Source organism: Alosa alosa, chromosome 2 (genome assembly GCF_017589495.1).
Source record: "Alosa alosa isolate M-15738 ecotype Scorff River chromosome 2, AALO_Geno_1.1, whole genome shotgun sequence".
Taxonomy (NCBI): Eukaryota; Metazoa; Chordata; class Actinopteri; order Clupeiformes; family Clupeidae; genus Alosa; species Alosa alosa.
The window spans coordinates 10828941-10856020 of record NC_063190.1 but is presented as its reverse complement, the minus strand read 5'-3'; the positions used below and the strand labels follow the sequence as shown (position 1 = coordinate 10856020).

The 27080-nt window shown below is 42.6% G+C and overlaps 1 protein-coding gene across 46 annotated transcripts in view; it reads right to left on the bottom strand.

The window, feature by feature from the left end:
- The window catches only part of LOC125286898 (protocadherin beta-15-like), a 163124-nt gene that overhangs the window by 7436 nt on the left and 128608 nt on the right, over positions 1–27080 (bottom strand). For 2 of the 46 annotated variants that reach the window (XM_048232282.1, XM_048232427.1), the window contains exon 1: positions 24035–26637. The exons of 30 other annotated variants lie outside the window; for them this stretch is intronic. In XM_048232282.1, the coding sequence (XP_048088239.1) occupies positions 24035–26479 (2445 nt within the window). In that variant the 5' untranslated portion in view covers positions 26480–26637. Of the gene's footprint in view, positions 1–72; positions 2833–3011; positions 5770–6302; positions 9867–9898; positions 12698–13170; positions 15784–17299; positions 19897–20663; positions 23290–24034; positions 26638–27080 lie in introns of those variants that run through there. 14 more of the 46 variants (XM_048232299.1, XM_048232419.1, XM_048232265.1 and 11 more) reach the window with 11 other exon arrangements.

Here is a 27080-nt window from a genome sequence, read left to right as displayed (position 1 = left end):
TGCTCTATATCAGGACTGCTGCACATTTAGAGGGAGAGAAAGTTTTTGGAGACTTGGGGTTGTCGTGCTCACCTTACTCACTGAGTTAGCAAACAGTTTCTTGGAGAGGCTCATGCGCCCTGCATTCTGACTGGTAACCGGTGACTTTAAGAACACAAAGTCGCTCACGCTGGATAGTGTTGAGTAGCAGGGCCCTAAAGTGCGTTTATGTGCATCCTTGGAGTCTCCCACCACCTCTATGTATCTCATGGGCCCGTCCATGTTGATCTGCAGGTGGAGGTCTTGGTGTCTGTGTTTGTCAAGGGCGTGTTTGGAGAAGAAGGTGTATCCGAAGCAGGACAGTTGGCCGCGGTGTCTGAACCAACGCACCACCAGCAGCGCAAAGGTCAGGAATGACACGACGGAGACGCAGGACAGGGTCAAGATGAAGTAGAGGGTCAAGTCCGAGCCGGGGGTTTTTCGCGAGAAGGCATTGCGACGCTGAGAGGACACGTCCGCCACCTTCTCGACCATGGTCACGTTGACAGCCACGGTGGTGGAGATGGCGGGCTTGCCATTGTCCTGCACAAGCACGATGAAGCTGAGCACCAGGCCGGCCTCCTCCTGGGCGAGCTTGCGGGCCACGCGCAGCTCTCCTGTGTGGGCTCCGACGTGAAAGAAGTCTGCGTCGGGCCCGGAGAGGCTGTAGAACAGCCAAGCGTTGTGACCGCTGTCGCCATCCACACAAACCAAACGCTGGACCAGGTGGCCCACGCCTGCAGAGTGCAGCACGGTCAGTTGCAGGATGCCGTCCGTGGGCAGCGCCGGGTACAGGACGGACGGAGCGTGGTCATTCTCGTCGAGGACGAAAACATGCACAGTGGCGTTTGAGGTGCGCGCTGGTCTCCCTGAATCACGGACTTGCACATGAATCTGGAAGGCATTCATCTGCTCGTGATCGAGAGGGCGCAGGGCATAGATGTGGCCCTTTTCAGCATTGATATACACATAGGAGGACACAGGAGAACCACGCACCTCAGTGTCCAAGATAGAAAATGTCAGACTACCATTCTCACCCAAGTCTGGATCCGATGCAGACACTGTCAGAATGGGAGTGTTAGGGGCATTATTCTCTGCTATTTCCACTGTGTAGGAGGCCTGAGTAAATAGGGGGGCATTGTCATTTACATCTGAAAGGCTCAGCACAAAAGACTCCTTTTGGAAGCGGGAAGGCGAGCCAGAGTCTGTGGCCATAACAGTGATTGTGTATTCAGCCACAGTTTCCCTGTCCAGTGGGCCATCTGTCATGAGAGTATAGTGCTCCTCGAATGGAGGGCTCAGCTTGAAAGGCAAGCCTTGGGGAATTTCTACACGGACTTCACCATTTTTACCTGCATCCTCATCTTTTACTGTGATTACAGCAATAACAGTGCCTGATTCTACGTCCTCTTTGAAGACGTTGGAGAGAGAGTTAATGACTATAGTCGGCGTGTTGTCATTTACGTCCATGATTTCTACTTTAACATTGCAAGAACCTTCCATGGCGGGCGTTCCGCTATCCCTGGCTATGATGGTGATGTCATAAACATTTGCTAGCTCGCGATCCAACTCGTCTTTTACGTGAATTTCACCTGTTGCTGAATCCACGCTAAACAGTTTGAGAACGTCCTGGGGAGTGTATTTATCAAATAGATATGAAACTTCCGCGTTCATACCATAATCCGAGTCGGAGGCATTGATTTGTGTGACTAGGGCCCCGGGAGGAGAGTTTTCCAACACACTCACTCGCTTAATGTGGTGGTCAAAGACAGGCGCGTTATCATTGACATCCAGGACGTTCATATGAATTAGAGTGGTACCTGATTTGGCTGGATTCCCGCCATCCACAGCAGAAAGGACCAAAGTAAACGTGTCCTGATTTTCTCTGTCGAGTGGTTTGTCCAAAATTAAGACTGGGTATTTGCTACCATCGCTTTTTGTTTGAACGTTTAAAATGAAATTCGCATTAGGGCTAAGGTCATATATGCGTAAAGAATTGACACCAACATCCAAGTCCTGAGCACTCTCAAGCCGAAATCTCGTACCTGGAGCAGCAGCCTCAGACACCTCCAATGTGGTGTTTTTAGTCTGAAACTGTGGCGTGTTGTCATTGACATCCACGACATCCACTAAGACACGGTGCATTTCCATGGGATTTTGTAATATTACTTTGAAACGCAGAGAACATGCAGAACGGCTCACGCAAAGACGTTCTCTGTCAATAGTTTGATTAACAACCAGTGCACCATTAACGGCATTAAAATCAAAGAATCTGGAGTTTGGTTCCGAAACAACGCGTGGGTTCCTTCGGTGGATTGTTTTAATTTCTATACCCAAGTCTTTAGTTATATTTCCGACAAAAGTTCCAGGCGTTGATTCCTCAAATACGGAATAGGAAAAGTCGGCTGCACTTGCTGCCAGGAACAAAAAGGGAAATAAATACAGAATCCTGTGTCGGCATGCAGTCTCCATCTCCCAGATGCTCCTCTCCATGTCTGAATTGTACAATAGAATCCACAACAAAACACTTTTTCATCTCAACTAATTGTCTATAGAATTATCTTAAATTATGCGCACATGATGTGCTGAAAACCTACGCACTTTACCTATTTTATACCACCCTGAACTCATGATAGAGGTACGTAAGTGTGGTTTGGCTCAACCTCACTGAGCGTACAAGTTTCACCAGACTGAAACAACTGTTGGTGGAGTGGGTGTTGGGGTTAGAGGCATAGTTTGGAACAAAGGACATGCAATCCTATTGGAGGACCGATCTGAACTTCTCTCAAAAGAATAATAATAGAGTGCTCCTTCTTTTGAAGGCATAACATCTGCTCTTAGCGGGAACGCGCGCGCTCTCTCTCTCTCTTTCTCTAACACACACACACACACACACACACACACACACACACACACACACAGTCACTGAGACAGAGAGAGAGAGAGAGAGAGAGAGAGAGATTTCACGATTAAAGGTCTGTGCAGTTCCTCACCTGTTGACACTCAAAAGTCCATGCACTATCGGGTAATGATGCATCAAGCCCGCGCAATGTGTCCTTGAAATCAAGAGTGCTACTGGGCTTGACGAAAGTTAAGTCACTAAACTCCGACATTGGGGACAGATAGGACCCAAACGACTGGCTCTGAGAGATCATGTCTCCTCCCAGAACCTCCACATACTTTATAGGTCCGTCAGTGTTGAGCTGGATCTGTAGGTTTCTGTTGGGATTCTTGTATCCGTCAGAATCTCTTCTGATGCAGCAGCTCGCATTGCCTCTACTATTTCTAGCACACTTAATAAGTAGTATGAAAAACGTCAATAAAGACAATACAGACACTGATGCTAGCGACAGGATCAAGTAGAAAGTGAGTTTACTGTTTTTCTTGTCTTTTTCTGTAGCTTTCTGTCTGAAGTCTGAGATGGGTTCGTGTAGTCCGTCCTCTATCAGTATGTCCACTGTGACTGTGGTGGACTGGACTGGCTCTCCATTGTCCTTGATCTCTATAAGCAGTCTCTGAGAGGCGTCATCCTGCTCTGAAACAGAGCGTTTAGTCCTCACCTCTCCAGTGTAAAGATTCACAGCGAACAGGGACGAGTCTGTAGCTTCGGCGAGTCTATAGGAAATCCAGGCGTTGTGGCCTGAATCTGCATCCACTGCCGTCACCTTGGTAACAAGGTGCCCCATTTTGGCAGAGCGGGGCATCCTCTGATGAGACACAGAGCCCATGACCGCGGAGGGGTAAATGACAGCGGGGATATTGTCGTTTTGATCGTGAATAAAAACATGAACGGTGGCGTTGCTGCTCAGTGGCGGAGAACCCTGGTCTTTAGCTTGCACTAAAATCTGGAACACTTTTATTTTCTCATAGTCAAAAGCATTCATGCTGAAAATACTCCCATTATCTGCATTTATGTAGACAGATGATGAAACCGTTATATCCTGGACTTTCGATTCTAATACAGAATAGGTTATTTTCGAATTCTCCCCAACATCTGCGTCTGATGCAGATACCGAATATATTATTGAACCCGGTGTGTTATTTTCATTCATGTAAACGTTATACGAAGACTGAGAAAACTTTGGCGCATTATCATTAACATCTAATATTCTTACTGGGATTATTCGTTGGCTACTGAGCGCAGGGGAACCTAAATCTGATGCAGATATCTCTATGTTATATTCAGGAAATTTCTCACGGTCTAAAGGCCCATTAGTCACCAATGCGTAATTGTTGGAGAAAGAGGGCTTTAGTGTAAAGGGAACTTTCGCTGGAATGTTCACCGTTACTTTACCGTTGTCGTTTGTGTCAGGGTCTCGCACTCTAATCAGTGCCACCACTGTCCCGTTTGGCACGTCTTCCCTTACCGGGCTCGGCTGTGAGGTGAGTATAATCTCGGGAGGGTTGTCATTCACGTCGACTACGTCAATCTCAACAGTAGATTCTCCCTCCATTTCAGGAACCCCTTTATCTCTGGCAATCACAGTTATTCTGTAAGTATGTGTGGTTTCATAATCAACCACTCCATTCAGAGATATTTGCCCAGTTTGTGGTTCTATCTGAAATAAAGAACGCACCGAATCAGGGGTGCGTTTGCCAAATGAATATTCAATTTCACCGTTGGGACCATCGTCCAGATCGGTTGCTTCCACCTTGAGAACTGACGTACCTAATGCACTATTTTCCCTAACCCTAGCTTTGTATAAGGTGCTCTCAAACACGGGGTTATTATCATTGATATCAAGGACAGTTATTACGATTTGTGATGTTCCAGAGTTAGCTGGACTGCCTCCATCTAAGGCAGTCAGTAGTAAGTGATGCACTGCTTGCTTTTCACGGTCTAATAATCTGTCTAGCACTAGCTCTGGAACTTTTCGTCCATCCCCTAGAACTTTCACATTTAATTTAAAATGGTCGTTTTTGCTTAGTGTGTACGACTTTAACGAATTACTTCCAACGTCTGGATCTTGTGCACTCTCCAGAGAGAAACGCACACCCGGAGCCGTGGATTCTGCTATTTTTAATGTGTGCTCCTTTGACTGAAAACTGGGAGAATTGTCATTTATATCCTGTATTTCTACCTCAACTCTATAGAGCTGAAGGGGATTCTCAATTATAACCTCTAATGGTATAGTACAGCTATTGCTATGGCTGCATAGCTCTTCTCTATCAATTCTGTCGCTTACCAGCAAATTCCCTCTCCCTAAATCCACAGAGAAATGCTTAGCCTCTGAAGCTATACGCAATTTACGATCAGAGATTTCACTGACGTCCAAACCAAGGTCCTTTGCAATACGTCCAACAACAGACCCCACGCTTAATTCCTCTGGTATAGTATACCGAATCTGTTGAGCTGTTGTAGTCGTCCACATAAGAAATACGTGGAGCCATAGCTCTAGCCTTATTCCAGAGGTGAATGCCTTGCTTGACATCCTCGTTATCTCCCATCAGCACATTATAATGAATAAAAAATAAGTATTACATCCAAAATTGTTTAACTGAAAAATGTGAAAGACAATAACTGTCCATTCCCGTTTGAAAATACGTTTATATCCATTATGATTCCCAGCAAGAGGGGCGACCGCCTTTCTCTCCACATTCTAATCATTGTTGGGTATACACGACTGAGGCTGGGGGAGGGAGTAGATCTCTTTGTACAGTCGAGCACGCCATTGGTGCAAATCGACCATCTGTATAATCCAATAGCAACGGAGACATTTCTTAAAGAAACCGCTCATAGAGCTACAAGATAAACCAGAAACTGAATGTATAAATGCGCGTGTGTATCGTGCTTATCACATATTACACCAGCCGTTAATTGTTTGTTTAAAATAAGACAACCTTTAGGATATTACACCTACTGACCACAGATTAGAGGCTGATTACCCAACCAGTGTCACACAGCATGTATTATCTTTGTCTCTAAAACAAACGAGATTCCCACAGCAATGGTAACAGAAGCACTTCAGTTGCATTCAGACAGTCATGGCGCATGGATACGTGTCGCTGTCCTAAGATGTGGTGCTGAAAATCACTGAACTGAAAGGAATGAGGCACACTTCACGCTGATGGTAAACCCTCATTGTGCGAGGACTGGATTACTACAGCAGTTGATGAGTTGTGTTTATGAGTTGTGTGTGTGTGCACGCAATGCTGCGCATGCGTGTGTGTGTGTGTGTCACTACAATATGACCATCACTGCCATGTCATAGTGTAATTGCACATCAATTGCATATTCATTGTAACAGTGACAAAGTTTAAGTCAAATCACGTTTAACTCTCACCTGCTGACATTCAAACGTCCATGCACTGTCTGGCAATGACGCATCAAGCCCACGTAATGTATCCTTAAAGTCAAGCGTGCTGCTAGGCTTGACAAGAGTTAAGTCACTGAACTCCGACATTGGAGACAAATAAGACCCAAACGACTGACTCTGAGACATCATGTCTCCTCCCAGAACCTCCACATACTTAATAGGCCCGTCAGTGTTGAGCTGGATTTGTAGGTTTCTGTTGGGATTCTTGTATCCATCAGAATCTCTTCTAATACAGCAGCTACCACTGTCTCTGCTGTTTCTAGCACACTTAATTAGAAGTATGAAAAAAGTCAGCAGAGATAGTACGGACACTGATGCTAGCGATAGAATCAAATAGAAGGTGATTTTACTATTTTTCTTGTCTTTCTCAGTGGCTTTTTGTCTGAAGTCTGAGATGGGTTCGTGTAGTCCGTCCTCTATCAGTATGTCCACTGTGACTGTGGTGGACTGGACTGGCTCTCCATTGTCCTTGATCTCTATTAGCAGTCTCTGAGAGGCGTCATCCTGCTCTGAAACAGAGCGTTTTGTCCTCACCTCTCCAGTGTAAAGATTCACAGCGAACAGGGACGAGTCTGTAGCTTCGGCGAGTCTATAGGAAATCCAGGCGTTGTGGCCCGAGTCAGCATCCACAGCCGTTACCTTGGTGACGAGGTGCCCCGTCTTAGCAGAGCGGGGCATCCTCTGATGAGACACAGAGCCCATTATTGTGGAAGGGTAAATGACAGAGGGGGCATTGTCGTTTTGATCTAGGATAAAAACATGAACGGTTGTATTGCTGCTCAGAGAGGGAGATCCCTGGTCTTTCGCTTGAACAATTACTTGGAATAATTTTATTTTCTCGTAGTCAAAGGAATTCATACTGTAAATAGTGCCATTCTCCGCGTTAATATAAAAATAGGATGAAATCGGAGTGTCTTGAAATGTTGAATCTAGAACGGAATAAACAAGCATGCCATTTTTATCTTGATCACTATCCGTCGCCGTCACTGAAAATAATGACGATCCAGCTGGGTTATTTTCCTTAACATACACGTTATAGTAACGCTGTGAGAACACTGGTGGGTTGTCATTGACATCAGTGATTTTGACTGGTATGACTTTGCTTGTTTTAAGTGAAGGAAAGCCATTGTCATTGGCAACTATTTCTACACTGTATTCCGGATTTACCTCTCGATCTAATAGTGCATCTGTTATCAATGAGTAATGGTTAGTAAATGACGCTTTTAATTTAAACGGATAACCAGGGGACACTTTCACATCTACTTTGCCATTGTCACCAGAATCCAGGTCTTTAACGTTTATCAAAGCAACAACAGTTCCAACGGGCGCGTTTTCATTCACCGGCCTGGGCTTTGAAGTTAATATGACCTCAGGCGCATTATCATTTTCATCAAGTATGTCAATCTGAACCGATGTATGGCCTTGTAAAGCCGGTGTTCCTTTGTCTTTAGCGCTCACGTCGAAAGTGAATGATTTACTTGCCTCGTGATCAATTTCGCCAATGACCGTTACATCCCCAGTGTCAGCGTTTATACTAAATGCTTTTCTCACAGATTCAGGGGTCCGTGCCCCAAATAAGTATCGCACCTCTCCATTTACACCTTCATCTATGTCAGTTGCTCTCAAGGCTATGACACTGTAGCCGAGATTAGCATTTTCTCGCACAGATCCTTTGTATAAGGACTGATCAAATTTTGGCCTGTTGTCGTTAATATCTTGAACTATCACTCTTATCACTGATGTCCCAGATTTTACTGGGTTTCCCCCATCAAATGCTGTCAAAACTAAGTCATGTACAGACTGATTTTCCCTATCTAAAGGTTTTTGTAATACCAATTCTGGAACTTTTCTGTCATGTCCTTGTTTTACATCCAATAGGAAATATTCATTTTTATTTAACGAGTACGATCGTAAACTATTACTGCCTACATCAGGATCTTCAGCGCTTTCCAGAGAAAAACGTGACTGTACACTAATTGATTCAGGTATATTTAATACACTCTCCTTTGTGTGAAAATATGGAGCGTTGTCATTTATATCTTGAATATCTATCTCCACTCGGTGCAGTTCTAATGGGTTCTCAATTATAACTTGCAAGGGCAACACACAAGTAACGCTTTCTTCGCATAAAGACTCCCTGTCTATTCTCTCGTTGACGACCAGCTCACCCTTTACCAAATCCACATCGAACTGCTGTTTTCCAGTCTCCGAGGCTATCCGTAACTGGCGATGTGCAATATCTGCGACTCCCAAACCAAGGTCCTTGGCGATATTTCCAACCACGGAACCTTCCTTCAGTTCCTCCGGGATGGTATAACGTATTTGAGCATTAACTGCATTCCACCAAACGGCAAAATAAAAAAGCCAAGGCGCCCGCAATCTCCAAACACGGTTATTCCTGCAGTAGTTCATTTCCACGAAAACACAGTCGAACTCCCCATTTACATACGTATCCTTCACCCTAAAAACTAGAAGATTCTGTATCCAACCATGATAGGAACATTGGACCGAGACTCTCTTTTGGACCGATCAACATTTTCCATCCGTGTGTGCACAAGCTTCTCTCCTACACTCATCCCTGATGGGTTTACACTTCACTGTGAGGGAGGGAGTAGATCTCTTTGTACAGTCCTGCGAGCTATTGGCTCGAGCCGAGTGCAGCACCAAACCAATAGCAAACGAGCAGCCTCTTAAAGTGGAACTACACTTCCAACATGTAGGTCTATGATAAGAGAGAGCATGGAAGTCTATAGCTCACAATCTCTGTTATCTGAGACTTGAGAAAGAAAAGATAAACTTGAGAAAGAGAAGATAAAATACATACAAAGTGAGAAATTAATAACTGAATGAACACAAAGACTCAAAAATTGCCCAATTTTCTGCTGGCGAGGAGTTCAGGGCTTAAGGAATACATGCCAAACGCTGGAGTAGCACATAGAGCTGTAATTAGTAGATTAGATTCACTAACTCACAGAGGCAGCAAGTCTTTTTATGTTTTAAGAGCTTAATTGGCAGCTACTTGATTGTTTCACAAGGTTTGCTCAAATTATTCCTGAACGGCCTTGTCCAGGACTAAAAGTGCAACTGCATTTAACAGAGGACAGATGTAGGTTGCTAGTGAAAAAATATTGGCTTTCAGTCTCAAACATTGTGTTTTTAAATGAGGTGTTAACTTCGTCCTGGCTCTCGCCTACTATTTATACAATGTATGTCCCAAAAACGGGAGACTAAATGGAGTGGAATGGAAAGCATCATCATGTTCTTAAATACATATTTACATAAGCCTATCAGCACTGTGTGTCATGAACATCTGGTGGATAGACAATCATCTCACAATTGCATTTTCTTCCTGTTTTAAGTGTTTCATGTTCTGCATGTGGGTATGTGGATGTCATAAGCTATTGGATGCCCCAATTTCCATCTGGATAAATTAAGTATCTATCTCTATCTATCAATCACTGGCCTGTTGAAGCAAACATGTCAGTAGTGGAATTAGAAACATTTCTGTAAAGTTTGTAAAACGTATGTCACAGCAATGAACTCTCAAACAACATTGTTCTCACCTGCTGGCATTCAAAAGTCCAAGCACTGTCTGGTAATGATGCATCAAGCCCACGTAATGTGTCTTTAAAGTCAAGAGTGCTGCTAGGCTTGACGAGAGTTAAGTCACTAAACTCCGACATTGGAGACAAATAAGACCCAAACGACTGGCTCTGAGACATCATGTCTCCTCCCAGAACCTCCACATACTTAATAGGCCCGTCAGTGTTGAGCTGGATCTGTAGGTTTCTATTGGGATTCTTATATCCTTCAGAATCTCTTCTGATGCAGCAGCTAGTACTGTCTCTGTTGTTTCTAGCACACTTAATAAGTAGTATGAAAAACGTTAACAGAGATAATACAGATACTGATGCCAAAGACAGGATCAAGTAGAAAGTGATTTTACTGTTTTTCTTGTCTTTCTCAGTGGTTTTCTGTCTGAAGTCTGAGATGGGTTCGTGTAGTCCGTCCTCTATCAGTATGTCCACTGTGACTGTGGTGGACTGGACTGGCTCTCCATTGTCCTTGATCTCTATTAGCAGTCTCTGAGAGGCATCATCCTGCTCTGAAACAGAGCGTTTAGTCCTCACCTCTCCAGTGTAGAGATTCAGGGCGAACAGAGACGAGTCTGTAGCTTCCGCGAGTCTATAGGAAATCCAGGCGTTGTGGCCTGAATCCGCATCTACAGCTGTTACCTTGGTAACGAGGTACCCCGTTTTAGCAGACCGGGGCATCTTCTGATGAGACACAGAGCCCATGACCGCGGAGGGGTAAATTACAGCGGGGGCATTGTCGTTTTGATCTAGAATAAAAACATTAACGGTAGCGTTGCTGCGAAGAGATGGGGAACCCTGATCTGTTGCTGCCATTGTGATTTTGAACAATTTTAGTTTTTCATAGTCAAATGTGTTCATGCTATAGATTGTTCCATTCTCCGCGTTGATATAAAAGTAAGAAGAAGCTGGAATATCGTTAAATTTCGAGTCTGCAATTGAATATAATAACTTTGCATTCTTGCCTTGGTCTTTATCTGTCGCAGTTATAGAGAACAATGACGACCCTGCTGGATTGTTTTCCTTTAGAAACACATTGTAGTGAGACTGCGAGAAAACCGGTGGGTTGTCATTGACATCCAGGACTTTAACGTTAATCATTTTAGTTGTTTTCAACGACGGAGTTCCAGCATCTGATGCAATTATTTCGACTTTGTACTCTGGTGTTACCTCGCGGTCCAATAAGGAATCAGTCACTAAGGAATAGTGTTTATCTAGAGAGGGTTTTAATGCAAATGGTAATTCGGGAGATATACTCAGATCAACTTTACCATTGTCACCAGAATCCAAATCTTTAACATTAATTAATGCTACAACTGTGCCTATAGGAGCATTTTCTTCAACCGGACTTGGCAAAGATTTTAATATAACCTCTGGTGCATTATCGTTTTCATCAACAATATCAATTTGGACGGCAGATTGCCCCTCTAGTTCAGGAGTTCCTTTGTCTGTTACAATAACGTCGAAAGCATATGATTTGCACTCTTCATAATCTAGTGTTGCAATTACTGATATTTCACCCGTGTCTGCATTTATTCCGAATGTCTGCTTAACGGTATCAGACGTGTGTGTGTGGAATGAGTACAATATTTCAGCATTTGGACCTTCATCTAGATCAGAAGCTTTTAACTTTATAATAATATGCCCGATTTCTGCGTTTTCCTGCACAGATGCCTTATATGTTACCAATTCAAATTTAGGTTCATTATCGTTAATGTCTTGCACGTTTATATGTAGAAGCATCGTGCCTGTTTTTGCGGGACTACCCCCATCTAAAGCAGTCAATATGAGTTGGTGTGACGATACAGTCTCTCTGTCTAATGGCTTTTCAACAATCAACTCTGGAACCTTCTCCCCATCTTTAAGAGCTTTAACGTTCAGTCGAAAATACTCGTTACTACTTAATGTGTAAGAACGTAACTTATTGCTGCCAACATCGGGGTCACTTGCTTTTTCTAGAGGAAGTCTTTTACCTGGTGTCATCGATTCAGCTATTTTAAGTATGCTTTCTTTAACATGAAACTCGGGGGCATTGTCGTTAATATCCTGAATGTTTATCTCTATGCCATGCAGTTGTAAAGGGTTCTCGACGACGACTTGCAAAGGCAAGAGACAAACATCACTTTGCCCGCACAGCTTCTCTCTGTCTATCCTCTCATTCACCACCAACTCACCCTTGGTCAGGTCCACGTTAAAATAATTACCAGATTCAGACGCTATCCGTAATTTGCGGTTTGTAATGTCAGCCACGTCCAGACCAAGATCCTTTGCGATATTCCCCACTACAGATCCCTCCTTTAACTCCTCTGGAATGCTATAACGGATCTGGGCTTGAACATTATTCCACAAGAACACAAAAGGTAAAATCCACAGTGTCCGCCAACTCCACCCGCGAATGTGCAGAACGCGCTTCATCTTTCAGACGTTACCGTTTTCTGTCACAATGTATCTTCATCTTTTACCAAGGAACCCAATCCTTAACACAGAATTCATGTTTTAAGTCAGAATAATATGTTTTTTTTCATGTAGGCCCTGACCATTTGTTTTATCGGTGTCTACGCATTCTGTCCGACCACAGCACTGAGCATTGTGCTTGTTACAAAGCTGAAGGGGGGAGGGAGTGGATCTCTCTGTACAGTCTCACATGCTATTGGATCAGCTCCCACAGCACAGTAGTCCAATAAACATTAAGACAATCTCTTAAAGTCGTAGCAACCTTTATGCACCGGGCTTGGATACATCCATATTGCTTTACGGCGATCCTTTCGTGTTAGGCACTGAATCAAGATAGAGTGTGTAATATATATATGACTACAATTTCATATATATATATACATTGTAGTCATGAATATATATATATATATATATATAATATATATATATTCATGACTACAATGTGAGAAGTACATCATACCACTATTTGTCCACCACGTCTTACTACAAGAGCTATGAAAGCTATGATGATCAGTCACGAGAAGTCACACTGCAAATGTAGTGTCGCTGTCCGCAACAAGAGTGCTGAAATACCCAGCATGCACAAGCGCACACGGAGAGACAACACGCAGACGCACTCAAGCACAACCACTCAAATACGCACACCCATACCCACCCAGTATCAGGACACCATCAAATATAATTATTCGAAGTAAGAAATGGGCTTCTTCTGTCATGTCATGTGTAACTAATATGATTAAAAAAATGACTGTAGTCTGACAATCCTTTTACGTAAGCCATTCTCTTACCTGTTGACACTCGAAAGTCCATGCACTGTCTGGTAATGACGCATCAAGCCCACGTAATGTATCCTTAAAGTCAAGTGTGCTGCTCGGTTTTACGAGAGTCAAGTCACTGAACTCCGACATTGGAGACAGATAAGACCCAAACGACTGGCTCTGAGACATCATGTCTCCTCCCAGAACCTCCACATACTTAATAGGTCCGTCTGTGTTGAGCTGGATCTGTAGGTTTCTGTTGGGATTCTTGTATCCATCAGAATCTCCTCTAATGCAGCAGCTAGCACTGCCTCTACTGCTCCTGGCGCATTTAATTAACAAGATGAAAAACGTTAACAACGACAACACGGACACCGAGGCTAACGACAGGATCAGATAGAAAGTTATTTTACTGTTTTTCTTGTCTTTCTCAGTGGCTTTCTGTCTGAAGTCTGAGATGGGTTCGTGTAGTCCGTCCTCTATCAGTATGTCCACTGTGACTGTGGTGGACTGGACTGGCTCTCCATTGTCCTTGATCTCTATAAGCAGTCTCTGAGAGGCATCATCCTGCTCTGAAACAGAGCGTTTAGTCCTCACCTCTCCGGTATAGAGATTCACAGCGAACAGAGAAGAGTCTGTAGATTCCGTGAGTCTATAGGAAATCCAGGCGTTGTGGCCCGAGTCAGCATCGACAGCTGTTACTTTGGTAACGAGATGCCCCGTTTTAGCAGACCGGGGCATCCTCTGATGAGACACAGAGCCCATGACCGCGGAGGGGTAAATGACAGCGGGGATATTGTCGTTTTGATCCAGAATAAAAACATTAACGGTAGCGTTGCTGTGAAGAGATGGAGAACCCTGATCTGTTGCTAGAATAGTTATTTTAAATAATTTTATATTTTCATAGTCAAATGTGTTCATGCTATAGATTGTTCCGTTCTCCGCGTTGATATAAAAGTACGACGAAGCTGGAATATCATTAAATTTTGAGTCAGCGATTGAATACAATAACTTTGCATTCTTGTCTTGGTCTTTATCTGTCGCAGTTATAGAGAACAGTGATGATCCTGCTGGATTATTCTCATTTAGGAACACGTTGTAGTAAGACTGAGAGAAAACCGGTGGATTATCATTGACATCTAGCACTTTAACTTTGATGATTTTACTTGTTTTTAAAGATGGCGTTCCGGAGTCTGACGCTAATATTTCGACATTGTACTCTGGCGTTATCTCGCGGTCTAACAACGAATCGGTCACTAATGAATAGTGTTTATCAAAAGATGGTTTTAATGTAAATGGATAGCCAGGAGAAATGTTCAGTTCAACTTTACCATTGTCACCAGAATCCAAATCTTTAACATTAATTAAAGCTACAACAGTGCCTTTGGGCGCATTTTCTGTGACGGGGCTGGGCAAAGATTTTAATATTATTTCTGGTGCATTATCGTTCTCATCAAGAACATCAATCTGAACAGAAGAATGCCCTTCTAGTTCAGGAGTTCCTTTGTCTTTAGCAATGATGTCAAAAGTATACGACTTACACTCTTCATAATCTAAAGCTGCAATCACTGTTATTTCACCCGAGTCTGGATGTATTCGAAATACCTGTTTAATTGTGTCAGCGTTGTGTGCAGGGAATGAGTATTCTATTTCACTATTTGGGCCTTCATCCAAGTCGGTTGCTTTTAATCTAATGATGGTATGCCCAATTTTGGCGTTTTCCTGCACATCTGCCTTGTATGTCGCCAATTCAAATTTGGGATCATTGTCGTTCACATCTTGGACATGTATCTGTAGCAACAATGTTCCTGTTTTTGCTGGACTGCCCCCATCCAAAGCAGTCAGCACAAGCTGATGTGACGATTCGGTCTCTCTGTCTAAAGCCTTTTCTACTATCAGTTCAGGGACCTTTATTCCGTCCTTAAGATTTTTTACATTTAAGCGGAAATAGTCGTTAGTGTTAAGTGTGTATTCACGTAAACTGTTGCTGCCAACATCTGGGTCACTTGCTTTTTCTAATGGGAATCGTTTACCTGGTGTGGTAGATTCCGCTATTTTTAGAACAATTTCTTTCGTGTGGAAGTCGGGGGCATTATCATTAATATCTTGAACGTCTATTTCTATGCGATGTAATTGTAAAGGGTTTTCAACGACAACTTCTAAGGTTAAGACACAAATAGCTTTTATCCCGCATAACTTCTCCCTATCTATTCTGTCATTCACCACCAACTCACCCTTCGCCAGGTCCACGGTGAAATAATGGTTACCAGATTCAGAAGCTATGCGTAACCTGCGGTTTGCAATGTCAGCCACATCCAGACCAAGATCCTTTGCTATATTTCCTACAACAGATCCCTCCTTTAACTCCTCTGGAATGGTGTAACGGATTTGGGCATGAACATTATTCCACAAAAACAAAAAAGGTAAAATCCACAGCGTCCGCCAACTCCACTCGGGAATGAACAAGGGAGGCTTCATCTCTCTTATCGTTCACCGTCGAAATGTTGCTTTATCTTTTAGCAAAGAACCCATTGTTTAGCAGCTTGCAATTCACGATCTCACTACAAGCATATAAGCATTTTTACAACGCTGTGTACGCATCCTCTTCCTCTCCGACCACGGCTCTGAGCATTGTACTGCTTACAAAGCCGAACATAGGGGGAGGGAGTAGATCTCTCTGTACAGTCCCACACGCTATTGGCTTTACTCTCAGACCACTGCTATCCAATAAACGTCAAGGCGTCTCTTAAAGTCCCAGCTCTGCCTTTCTGGGGACGTTTTTCAGTGTAGCCTCCCTTTGAGTTGTGAACGTGGGAACACTCCCATTAAATGTATATAAACATCAAGCTTACACAAATAAATATGATGTTTTATCCTAACCTTATGATGATGGATGGAACGGTTCTAAAAATTGATTTAAATTAACACGAGGTGCAAAGACTATAATTTCTGTGTAAACAGTCATAGCCACTGACTGACGGTCACCCGCTGAAAATCAAACTGGGTGAAGTCGCTGTCCACAACACCAGTGCTGAAACTCGGGTGCAACTAGTCTAAATAAACTGATTCACATAGGAGCTAATTCTCCCATTCGGTTTTTTTACGCGCTTCAGTTACACATATTCTTCCATTCCGGCTTCTGTCACATCCACAGCGCGGAAGTTCTAAAAATCAAGGCGGCCTTATGAAATAGACGTGATTTATTTAAAATAGAACCAGACTGATCCACCACCTCGTTAATTTAGGCTGATATGAAAACGTGGAACGTGGACTTTCTCATTGACCTTCTGAATGCCATTTAAATCCAGAAAGAACACAAACCAGTCTTTGATTTTGAAAACGTAAAGCATGGTGATCTTAATAGAGAAGGCTTACAGTAAAATTATGTGTCATCACAAAGAATTGACTTAACGAAATTTCACTTTTGTTTTGAGGCTTGTTTATAAAGAGTCAAGCCGTGCTTGAGGTGTGTAGATTAATATTTTATCTATGCTTTCAATGTATCTATGCTAAAGAAGCTGTAGACTGACACCTGTAGTTTCGAATACAATAGAGAGACTGGCATACTGGTGTGCTTCACCTCACTGTGTGTTCACTGTGTGCTGTGTGTGTTTCACTAATTCACGGATTGGGATAAATGTATAGACCAAATTTCCCTCACGGGATCAAAAGAGTATATATACTATACTATACTACTATACTATTTAGAACTAGACCTACTGCCGACATTGAGCAATATGCTGTTTCACCTTGTAGTGGCGCTCGACCTTAATACAGCCCTCTGGAGCGCGTAGCTGGAAATGTGCGTAAAAGTCAGTGGCAGAATGCGCGCAAGAGTTGTATACATAAGAAACGCCTAGATCGTGGGGTTGCTCGTAACTCCCTCTATCGTGCCTAAATTGCAGATTTAAACTAAGGGGAGAATTCTCTCAGGCTGAAATGCGTGTAGCTACGCGTTTTTTTTACTTACTCACACATACAGCGCACGAGGGAGAATTCGCCCTATAGTCCTCTTGACAAACTGACATGAAAAACAAACTCACTCACTCGTAAGTCGTAACCACTGGTCAATTATAAAACACAACTTAAGCACAACTTAGAGGCTTAAACGAGAGACACGACCGTGGATTTTAGTTACTCTGCTTAAATATGTTCTTACCTGTTGACATTCGAACGTCCATGCGCTGTCTGGTAATGACGCATCAAGCCCACGTAATGTGTCTTTAAAGTCAAGAGTGCTATTGGGCTTGACGAAAGTCAAGTCGCTGAACTCCGACATTGGAGACAAATAAGACCCAAACGACTGGCTCTGAGACATCATGTCTCCTCCCAGAACCTCCACATACTTAATAGGCCCGTCAGTGTTGAGCTGGATCTGTAGGTTTCTGTTGGGATTCTTGTATCCATCAGAATCTCTTCTAATACAGCAGTTTGCACTGTTTCGACTGTCTCTAGCACACTTAATTAGTAGTATAAAAAATGTCAATAAAGACAATACAGACACTGATGCTAGCGATATAATCAAATAGAAGGTGATTTTACTGTTTTTCTTGTCTTTCTCAGTGGTTTTCTGTCTGAAGTCTGAGATGGGTTCGTGTAGTCCGTCCTCTATCAGTATGTCCACTGTTACTGTGGTGGACTGGACTGGCTCTCCATTGTCCTTGATCTCTATTAGCAGTCTTTGAGAGGCATCATCCTGCTCTGAAACAGAGCGTTTAGTCCTCACCTCTCCAGTGTAAAGATTCACAGCGAACAGAGACGAGTCTGTAGCTTCCGCGAGTCTATAGGAAATCCAGGCGTTGTGGCCCGAATCAGCATCCACAGCTGTTACCTTGGTAACGAGGTGCCCCGTTTTAGCAGACCGGGGCATCCTCTGATGAGACACAGAACCCATGACCGCGGAGGGGTAAATGACAGCGGGGGCGTTATCATTTTGATCCAGAATAAAAACATTAACGGTAGCGTTGCTGGTAAGAGATGGGGAACCCTGATCTGTAGCTTGGACGGTGATTTTGAATATTTTCAGTTTTTCGTAATCAAATGAATTCATGCTGTAGATTGTCCCGTTATCTGCGTTGATATAAAAGTAAGAAGAAGTAGGGATATCTTGAAATTTTGAGTCTGCAATTGAATACATTAACTTTGCATTCTTGTCCTGGTCTTTATCTGTCGCAGTTATTGAGAACAATGACGAACCTGCCGGATTATTTTCCCTTACAAAGACATTAAATGAAGACTGAGAGAAAAACGGTGGGTTATCATTAACATCCAGCACTTCTACTTTGATTATTCTACTGGATTTCAAAGAAGGGGTTCCTGAATCTGTTGCAGTAATTTCGACATTGTATTCTGGAGTTACTTCGCGGTCTAACAGTGCAGCAGTCACCAAAGAATAGTGTTTATCTAAAGAAGGTTTCAATGTAAATGGAAAACCAGGGGATACGACCAGTTCGACTTTACCATTGTCACCAGAATCCAAATCCTTAGCGTTAAGTAAGGCTACTACAGTGCCTATAGGCGCGTTTTCTTCAACAGGGCTAGGCAATGATGTTAATATAATTTCTGGTGCGTTATCGTTTTCATCAAAAACATCAATCTGGACCGCTGCGTTTCCCTCTAGTTCAGGAGTTCCCTTGTCCTTAGCAATAACGTCAAAAGCATATGACTTTGTGTTCTCATAATCTAAAGCTGCAATCACCGATATTTCACCTGTTTCTGAATTTATTCCAAATGTCTGCTTAACAATATCAGGCGTGTGTGTATGGAATGAGTATTCTATTTCACCATTTGTGCCTTCATCTAAGTCAGTAGCTTTTAATTTGATGACAACATGCCCAAGTTCTGCGATTTCCTGTACAGACGCTTTGTATGATGCCGATTCAAATTTTGGTTCATTGTCATTATTGTCCTGTACTGTAACCACTATCAGCGTTGTGCCTGTTTTTGGCGGACTACCTCCGTCCAAAGCAGTCAATACAAGCCGGTGTGATGATTTAGTTTCTCTATCTAAAGCTTTTTCCACAATCAGTTCAGGGATTTTCACGCCATCTTTCAGAGCCTTAACATTTAACCGAAAGTATTCATTATTGCTTAACGTATATGATTTTAAACTATTACTACCTACATCAGGATCGCTTGCCTTTTCTAGAAGAAATCTTTTCCCTGGTGTGATGGATTCGGCGATTTTCAGCAAGCTTTCTTTCGCGTGGAACTCGGGGGCATTGTCATTAATGTCCTGGATATCTATCTCTATGCCATGCAGATGCAAAGGGTTCTCGACGACGACTCGCAATGGCAGCACACAAACAGCACGTTGTCCACATAATTTCTCTCTGTCTAGTCTCTCATTCACTACCAACTCTCCCTTAGCCAAATCTACAGTGAAATAGTTCCCAGATTCAGAAGCTATCCGCAATTTGCGGTTTGTAATGTCGGACACATCCAGACCAAGATCCTTTGCAATATTTCCAACCACAGATCCTTCCTTTAACTCCTCTGGAATGGTGTAACGGATTTGGGCTTGAACATTATTCCTCAAGAACACAAAAGGTAAAATCCACAGCGTCCGCCAACTCCACCCGCGAATGTGTAAAGAACGCGTCATCTCTCTGCCGTTATCGTTCGCCGTCAAAAAAGGTCTTCATCTTTTATCAAAGTACCATATCCTGTGTACACAATTCATGACTGAACTGAAAAGAATACATTTCTTTCTGTAGGTTTAAGCATTTCCTTATCGGTGTGTACGCATCCTCTCCGACCACAGCTCTGAGCATTCACTGCTTTCAAAGATGGACGGGGGAGGGAGTAGATCTCTCTGTACACTCTCACATGCTATTGGATTAGCTTCCACTACAAAGCTGTCCAATGAGCATTGACACAGTTCTTAAAGTCCTAGCGACCTTTATGCTTTGTTACAAGGTGAATTGTCGAAATGTACTCCGTTATGTTAGTCTATGTAGTAGCCTAAAGCAGGTTGATGCTGTGAAAATGTATGTGTGCCACACATGTACAGATCGAAGTCTTTATTATAGTTATAGTTGTGCCATAATGTGTTATTCGAGTGTATTATAAAGAACTGTATTACTGTAAAGAGCGTCATTTCTGTACAACGTGTACACACCATGGCTATGGCCTGACAATCAACCACTGAACATAACACCACAAAGGCAGTGTCGCTGTCCGCAAAAAGAGTGCTGAAACCACTAGCATACGCATGTACGCACAGCGGAACACATAAACACGCATGCGCGCTCAATCACAAAATGACTCACAAACAGCCGGTGTTCGGACATCAAGTGATAGGGCAAAATACAACATAATTTCGTATAGAAAAAAATGTGTTTTCTGCTGCAGATCTTTCTTAAGAGACACACAGTTTGTCGCAACAAACTAAAAGGATTAGAAGTACACAAACGAAGTATACAAAATGACACACCAATCTATTTACACAATAAAAAAGTGTCACATACAAAGTGATTATTGAACGAGGGAGACCGTGTATTCAAACAGGACTGTTTTCTTACCTGTTGGCACTCGAATGTCCATGCACTGTCTGGTAATGATGCATCAAGCCCACGTAATGTGTCTTTAAAGTTAAGAGTGCTGCTGGGTTTGACGAGAGTTAAGTCACTAAACTCCGACATTGGAGACAAATAAGACCCAAACGACTGGCTCTGAGACATCATGTCTCCTCCCAGAACCTCCACATACTTAATAGGCCCGTCAGTGTTGAGCTGGATCTGTAGGTTTCTGTTGGGATTCTTATATCCGTCAGAATCTCTTCTGATGCAGCAGCTACCATCGCCTCTGCTATTTCTAGCACACTTAATAATTAGTATGAAAAAGGTCAACAAAGACAAGACAGATATTGAGGCTAGAGATAGTATCAAATAGAAGGTGATTGTACTGTTTTTCTTGTCTTTCTCAGTGGCTTTCTGTCTGAAGTCTGACATGGGTTCGTGTAGTCCGTCCTCTATCAGTATGTCCACTGTGACTGTGGTGGACTGGACTGGCTCTCCATTGTCTTTGATCTCTATTAGCAGTCTCTGAGAGGCATCATCCTGCTCTGAAACAGAGCGTTTAGTCCTCACCTCTCCAGTGTAAAGATTCACAGCGAACAGAGACGAGTCTGTAGCTTCCGCGAGTCTATAGGAAATCCAGGCGTTGTGGCCCGAGTCAGCATCCACAGCTGTTACTTTGGTAACGAGGTGCCCCGTTTTAGCAGACCGGGGCATCCTCTGATGAGACACAGACCCCGTGATCGCGGAGGGGTAAATGACAGCGGGTATATTGTCGTTTTGATCCAGAATAAAAACATTAACGGTAGCGTTGCTGCTAAGAGATGGAATGCCCTGGTCTTTGCACTGCACAATAATTTGGAATAGTTTCAGTTTCTCGTAATCAAATGAATTCATGCTGTAAATTGTGCCATTTTCGGCATTGATATAAAAATAACTGGAGGCTGGTATATCCTGAAACTTAGTGTCTGCTATGGAATATGTTAGCATTGAGTTCTTATCCTGGTCTTTGTCTGTGGCGGAAACGGAGAACAAGGACGCCCCTGCTGGGTTGTTTTCCCGGACATATACATCATAGGATGCGTGTGTAAAAACGGGAGGGTTATCATTGATATCAAGTATTTTAACGTTAACAATTTTGCTTGTTGTTAGTGGGGGCGAACCTAAATCAGAGGCAATTATTTTGACATCATACTCTGTTTTAACTTCACGGTCCAAGAGAGAATCTGTCACTAAAGAATAATGATCATCAAATGAGGGTTTTAATTTAAACGGATAACCTGGAGCAACTCTCAGTTTAATTTTTCCATTGTCTCCTGAATCCAAGTCTATAACGTTAAGCAAGGCCACAGCAGTTCCAATAGTAGCGTTTTCACTGACTGGACTAGGTAGTGATGTTAATTGTATTTCAGGTTCATTGTCATTCTCATCAAGAATATTAATTTGAACAGAAGAATGCCCCTCTAGTTCTGGTTGTCCTTTGTCTTTTGCGCTCACATCAAACGTATATATTCTAACGTCCTCATAATCTAGCTGACAAATAGCTGTTATTTCTCCCGTTTCAGAATTCACACTAAATGCTTTTTTCACAGAATCTGAAGTGTGCTCGCCAAAAAAATACTCAACTTCTCCGTTAGGCCCTTCATCTAAGTCAGTGGCCTGTATAGAAAGTACACTTTCTCCAATTGCTGCATTCTCCTTTATAGTTGCTTTATACAACGTTTGGCCAAACTTGGGTTCATTGTCATTACTATCTTGGATATTTATCTGTATTAAAGCCGTCCCCGACTTCACCGGGTTCCCTCCATCTAAAGCCTTTAAAATTAACCTGTAAATGGCTTGTTTCTCTCTGTCTAAAGATTTCTCTACTAATAGTTCTGGTACCTTTCTTCCATCTTCCAATGTTTTCACATTCAGACGAAAAAAGTCATTACTGTTCAAAGTGTACGAGTGCAAGCTATTGGTACCAACGTCTGAGTCGTCTGCACTATCCAATGGGAATCGTGCTCCGGGGGTGATTGATTCTGCTATTTTTAACTGTATTTCTTTTTTATGAAAATGAGGAGCATTGTCGTTTATATCCTGTATCTCAACCTCTACGCGATGTTGCTGCAGTGGGTTTTCAATAACTATTTGTAATGGTAACACGCAAACAGTATTTTGCCCACAGAGAGTTTCTCTGTCTATTCTGCTATTAACAACCAGCTCACCCTTCGCCAGATCCACGGTAAAGTATTGTTTACTTGACACAGATGCAATCCTCAATTTTCGGTCAGATATTGCCGTAACGTCCAGCCCCAGGTCCTTTGCAATATTTCCAACAACAGAACCCTCTTTTAACTCCTCCGGAATGGTGTAGCGAATCTGGGATTCAGCTGTACTCCATAACAGAACGATAAGCAATATGCATAACGTCCACCATGGCCATCCTCGAATACGCCTGAAATGGTTCATTTCTCCGACTGTAGTGTCGATTTCTCCATCAATACACGTATTTCCCCCATCCACATGCTAACAGTAGCATAAACATCACATATGTATGTGTGAGAATCCACAAAGCGATCACTACAGTCCTTGTCAATGCGAACACATCCTCCTCTCATAAACCTCTGATGAGTGCAAGAGCTACAACGCGGTGCAAGAGCCAGGGAGTGGATCTTTTTGTACAGGCTCGGGTGCTATTGGACGCGAGGTCTCTTCAGTCTAAGCCAATGAGTAGCAAGATATTATTTAAAGGCACACTCTTCTCTGTTATGGACTCAAATTCATACTGCCTCTGTGGCCGATGATAACGCAACTAATTACTGTAAGCGGACATCATGCAAACACATTCCATTTTTTATCCAAATTCATTTTTTTTATATGAGGTATATTTGCCTATACAACCATGAGTAGATGAAAGAAAAATGTTGATGTAAATGAAATGACGGATTTCCTTTCAAGATGAGCACAGATTTCAGACAGTGCTTGTCGCTGTCCACTCTCTCAGTGCTTAAACGTGAACGCCATTGCAGTCATGTTGCTTTGATTGCTAAATGCCTGTAGGTGTCACCAAAGATCCTTGACTACTGACTACTATGATGTACCACTGTCGCGGACTGCATTCAATTAACACACATGCAAACGCATGTCTTTGTATCCATGTGCATATTAACACATACATTAGTTAAGTACAGAATAGAATTAAAACTCAAAATATGTGAAAGGACACAAATATGGGCACGCAATTACTTGCAAAATAGCCATATCAGAGACAATATCATCTAGCCTAAAGTACCAGTGCATATAAACACAGCACAAGATCAACAGCATTGATACCTAATATTTCAACACATCAGTGTAAATGTTATTATTTTTAAACAATGATCTTGTCTCACCTGTTGACACTCAAAGGTCCATGCGCTGTCTGGTAATGACGCATCGAGACCACGCAATGTATCCTTAAAGTCTAGAGTGCTGCTGGGCTTGACGAGAGTTAAGTCACTGAACTCCGACATTGGAGACAAATATGACCCAAACGACTGACTCTGAGACATCATGTCTCCTCCCAGAACCTCCACATACTTTATAGGCCCGTCAGTGTTGAGCTGGATCTGTAGGTTTCTATTTGGATTTTTGTATCCGTCAGAATCTCTTCTAATGCAGCAGCTAGCATCGCCTCTACTGTTTCTAGCACACTTAATTAGAAGTATGAAAAAAGTCAGCAGAGATAATACAGATACTGATGCCAAAGAGAGGATCAAGTAGAAAGTGATTTTACTGTTTTTCTTGTCTTTCTCAGTGGTTTTCTGTCTGAAGTCTGACATGGGTTCGTGTAGTCCGTCCTCTATCAGTATGTCCACTGTGACTGTGGTGGACTGGACTGGCTCTCCATTGTCCTTGATCTCTATTAGCAGTCTCTGAGAGGCGTCATCCTGCTCTGAAACAGAGCGTTTAGTCCTCACCTCTCCCGTGTAAAGATTCACAGCGAACAGAGACGAGTCTGTAGCTTCCGCGAGTCTATAAGAAATCCAGGCGTTGTGGCCCGAGTCAGCATCCACAGCTGTTACCTTGGTAACGAGGTGCCCCGTTTTAGCTGAGCGGGGCATCCTCTGATGAGACACAGAGCCCATGATCGAGGAGGGGTAAATGACAGCGGGGATATTGTCGTTTTGATCAAGAACAAACACATTAACGGTAGCGTTGCTGCTAAGAGGTGGAGTGCCCTGGTCTTTGCACTGCACAATAATTTGGAATAGTTTCAGTTTCTCGTAATCAAATGAATTCATGCTGTAAAGTGTGCCATTCTCAGCATTGATATAAAAATAGCTAGAGGCTGGTATATCCTGAAACTTAGTGTCTGCTATAGAATACGTTAGCATTGAGTTCTTATCCTGGTCTTTGTCTGTGGCGACAACAGAGAACAAGGACGCCCCTGCTGGGTTGTTTTCCCGGACATATACATCATAGGATGCGTGCGTAAAAGCGGGATCGTTATCATTGATGTCAAGTATTTTAACGTTCACATATTTGCTTGTCGTTAATGGGGGTGAGCCTAAATCAGTAGCAATTATTTTGACATCATACTCTGAATTAACTTCACGGTCCAAAAGAGAGTCTGTCACTAAAGAGTAGTGGTCATCGAAAGAGGGCTTTAATTTAAATGGATATCCAGGAGCAACACTCAGTTTAACTTTTCCATTGTCTCCTGAATCTAAGTCTTTAACATTAATCAAGGCCACAGCAGTTCCGACAGTGGCGTTTTCACGGACTGGACTTGGCATTGATGTTAATTTGATTTCAGGTTCATTATCATTCTCGTCGATAATATCTATTTGAACTGAAGAATGCCCTTGTAATTCTGGATGCCCTTTGTCTTTCGCACTAACATCAAACGTGTATATTTTAACGTCCTCGTAATCTAGATGACCAATAACTGTAACTTCACCTGTTAGAGAGTTCACGCCAAATGCCTCTTTGACTGAATCGGAAGTGTGCGCGCCGAAGAAATATTCCACTTCTCCATTAGGACCTTCATCGAAGTCGCTGGCCATTATAGAAAGCACACTTTGTCCAATTGTAGCACTCTCTTTAACAGTTGCTTTATACAATGTTTGGCCAAATTTTGGTTCATTGTCATTGATATCCTGGACAGTGACCTGGATCAATGCCGTCCCTGACTTCACCGGATTGCCTCCATCTAAAGCCTTTAAAATGATCCTGTAATTTGCTTGTTTCTCTCTATCCAGGGGTTTTTCTACTATCAATTCAGGAACCTTCCTTCCATCTTTAAGTGTTTTCACATTCAGGCGAAAAAAATCATTGTTCAAAGTATATGTGTGCAAGCTATTGCTACCGACATCTGGGTCGTCTGCACTTTCCAATGGAAATCGTGTTCCGGGAGCTATAGATTCTGGTATTGTTAACTGTATTTCTTTTAGATGAAAATGCGGAGCATTGTCGTTTATATCTTGTATTTCAACCTCTACACGATGTTGCTGTAAAGGGTTTTCAATAACTATTTGTAATGGTAACAAGCAAGCAGCATTCTGTCCACATAACGTCTCTCTATCTATCCGGTCATTAACAAGCAGCTCACCCTTCCCCAGATCCACGGTGAAATATTGCTTGCTGGATTCAGATGCAATCCGTAATTTTCGATCATATATTACGGATACTTCCAGGCCTAGGTCCTTTGCGATATTACCAACGACAGACCCTTCTTTTAACTCCTCCGGAATGGTGTAGCGAATCTGAGATTCAGCTGTACTCCACAAAAGAACGATAACAAATATGCATAATGTCCACCACATACATCCTCCCAAACGTTTTAAGTGCTTCATTTTTCTGACGGCGGTGTCGACATCTCCTTTAAAAAACGTATTTTTGCCATCCACATACTAACACAAACACCAGTCATGCTATGTACATTTAAAAATCCACAAAGCGATTGCTACCATCTTTGTCAATGTGAGCACACCCTCATCTCGTAAAGCTCTGATCAGTGCAAAGGCTTCTACGCGGTGCAAGAGTCAGGGAGTGGATCTCTTTGTACAGGCTCGTGTGCTATTGGATGCGAGCTTTCTTCAGTCTGACCCAATGATCAGCAAGATACATTTTAAAGGTACAGTGTTCACTGTTATGCACTCAAATGTGTATTGCTTTTATGGTTGATTAATAAGGCAACTAATATGACAGAGAGTCATGAAAACACATCCAATGCTTATCCAGTTTCAGATTTTATCTATATGAGGTTTATTTACAGCTATGAAAAGATAAATGTTAAACAAAATGAAGAGACGGTATTTATTTCAGAGGAAATCACATATTTCAGACATATTTCGTCTCTGTCCGCTCTGTCAGTGCTGACATTTGAACCCCATTGCTATCATGCTGCGTTGATCACTAAACGTCGGTAGGTGTCACTATAAAACTAGGCCTACT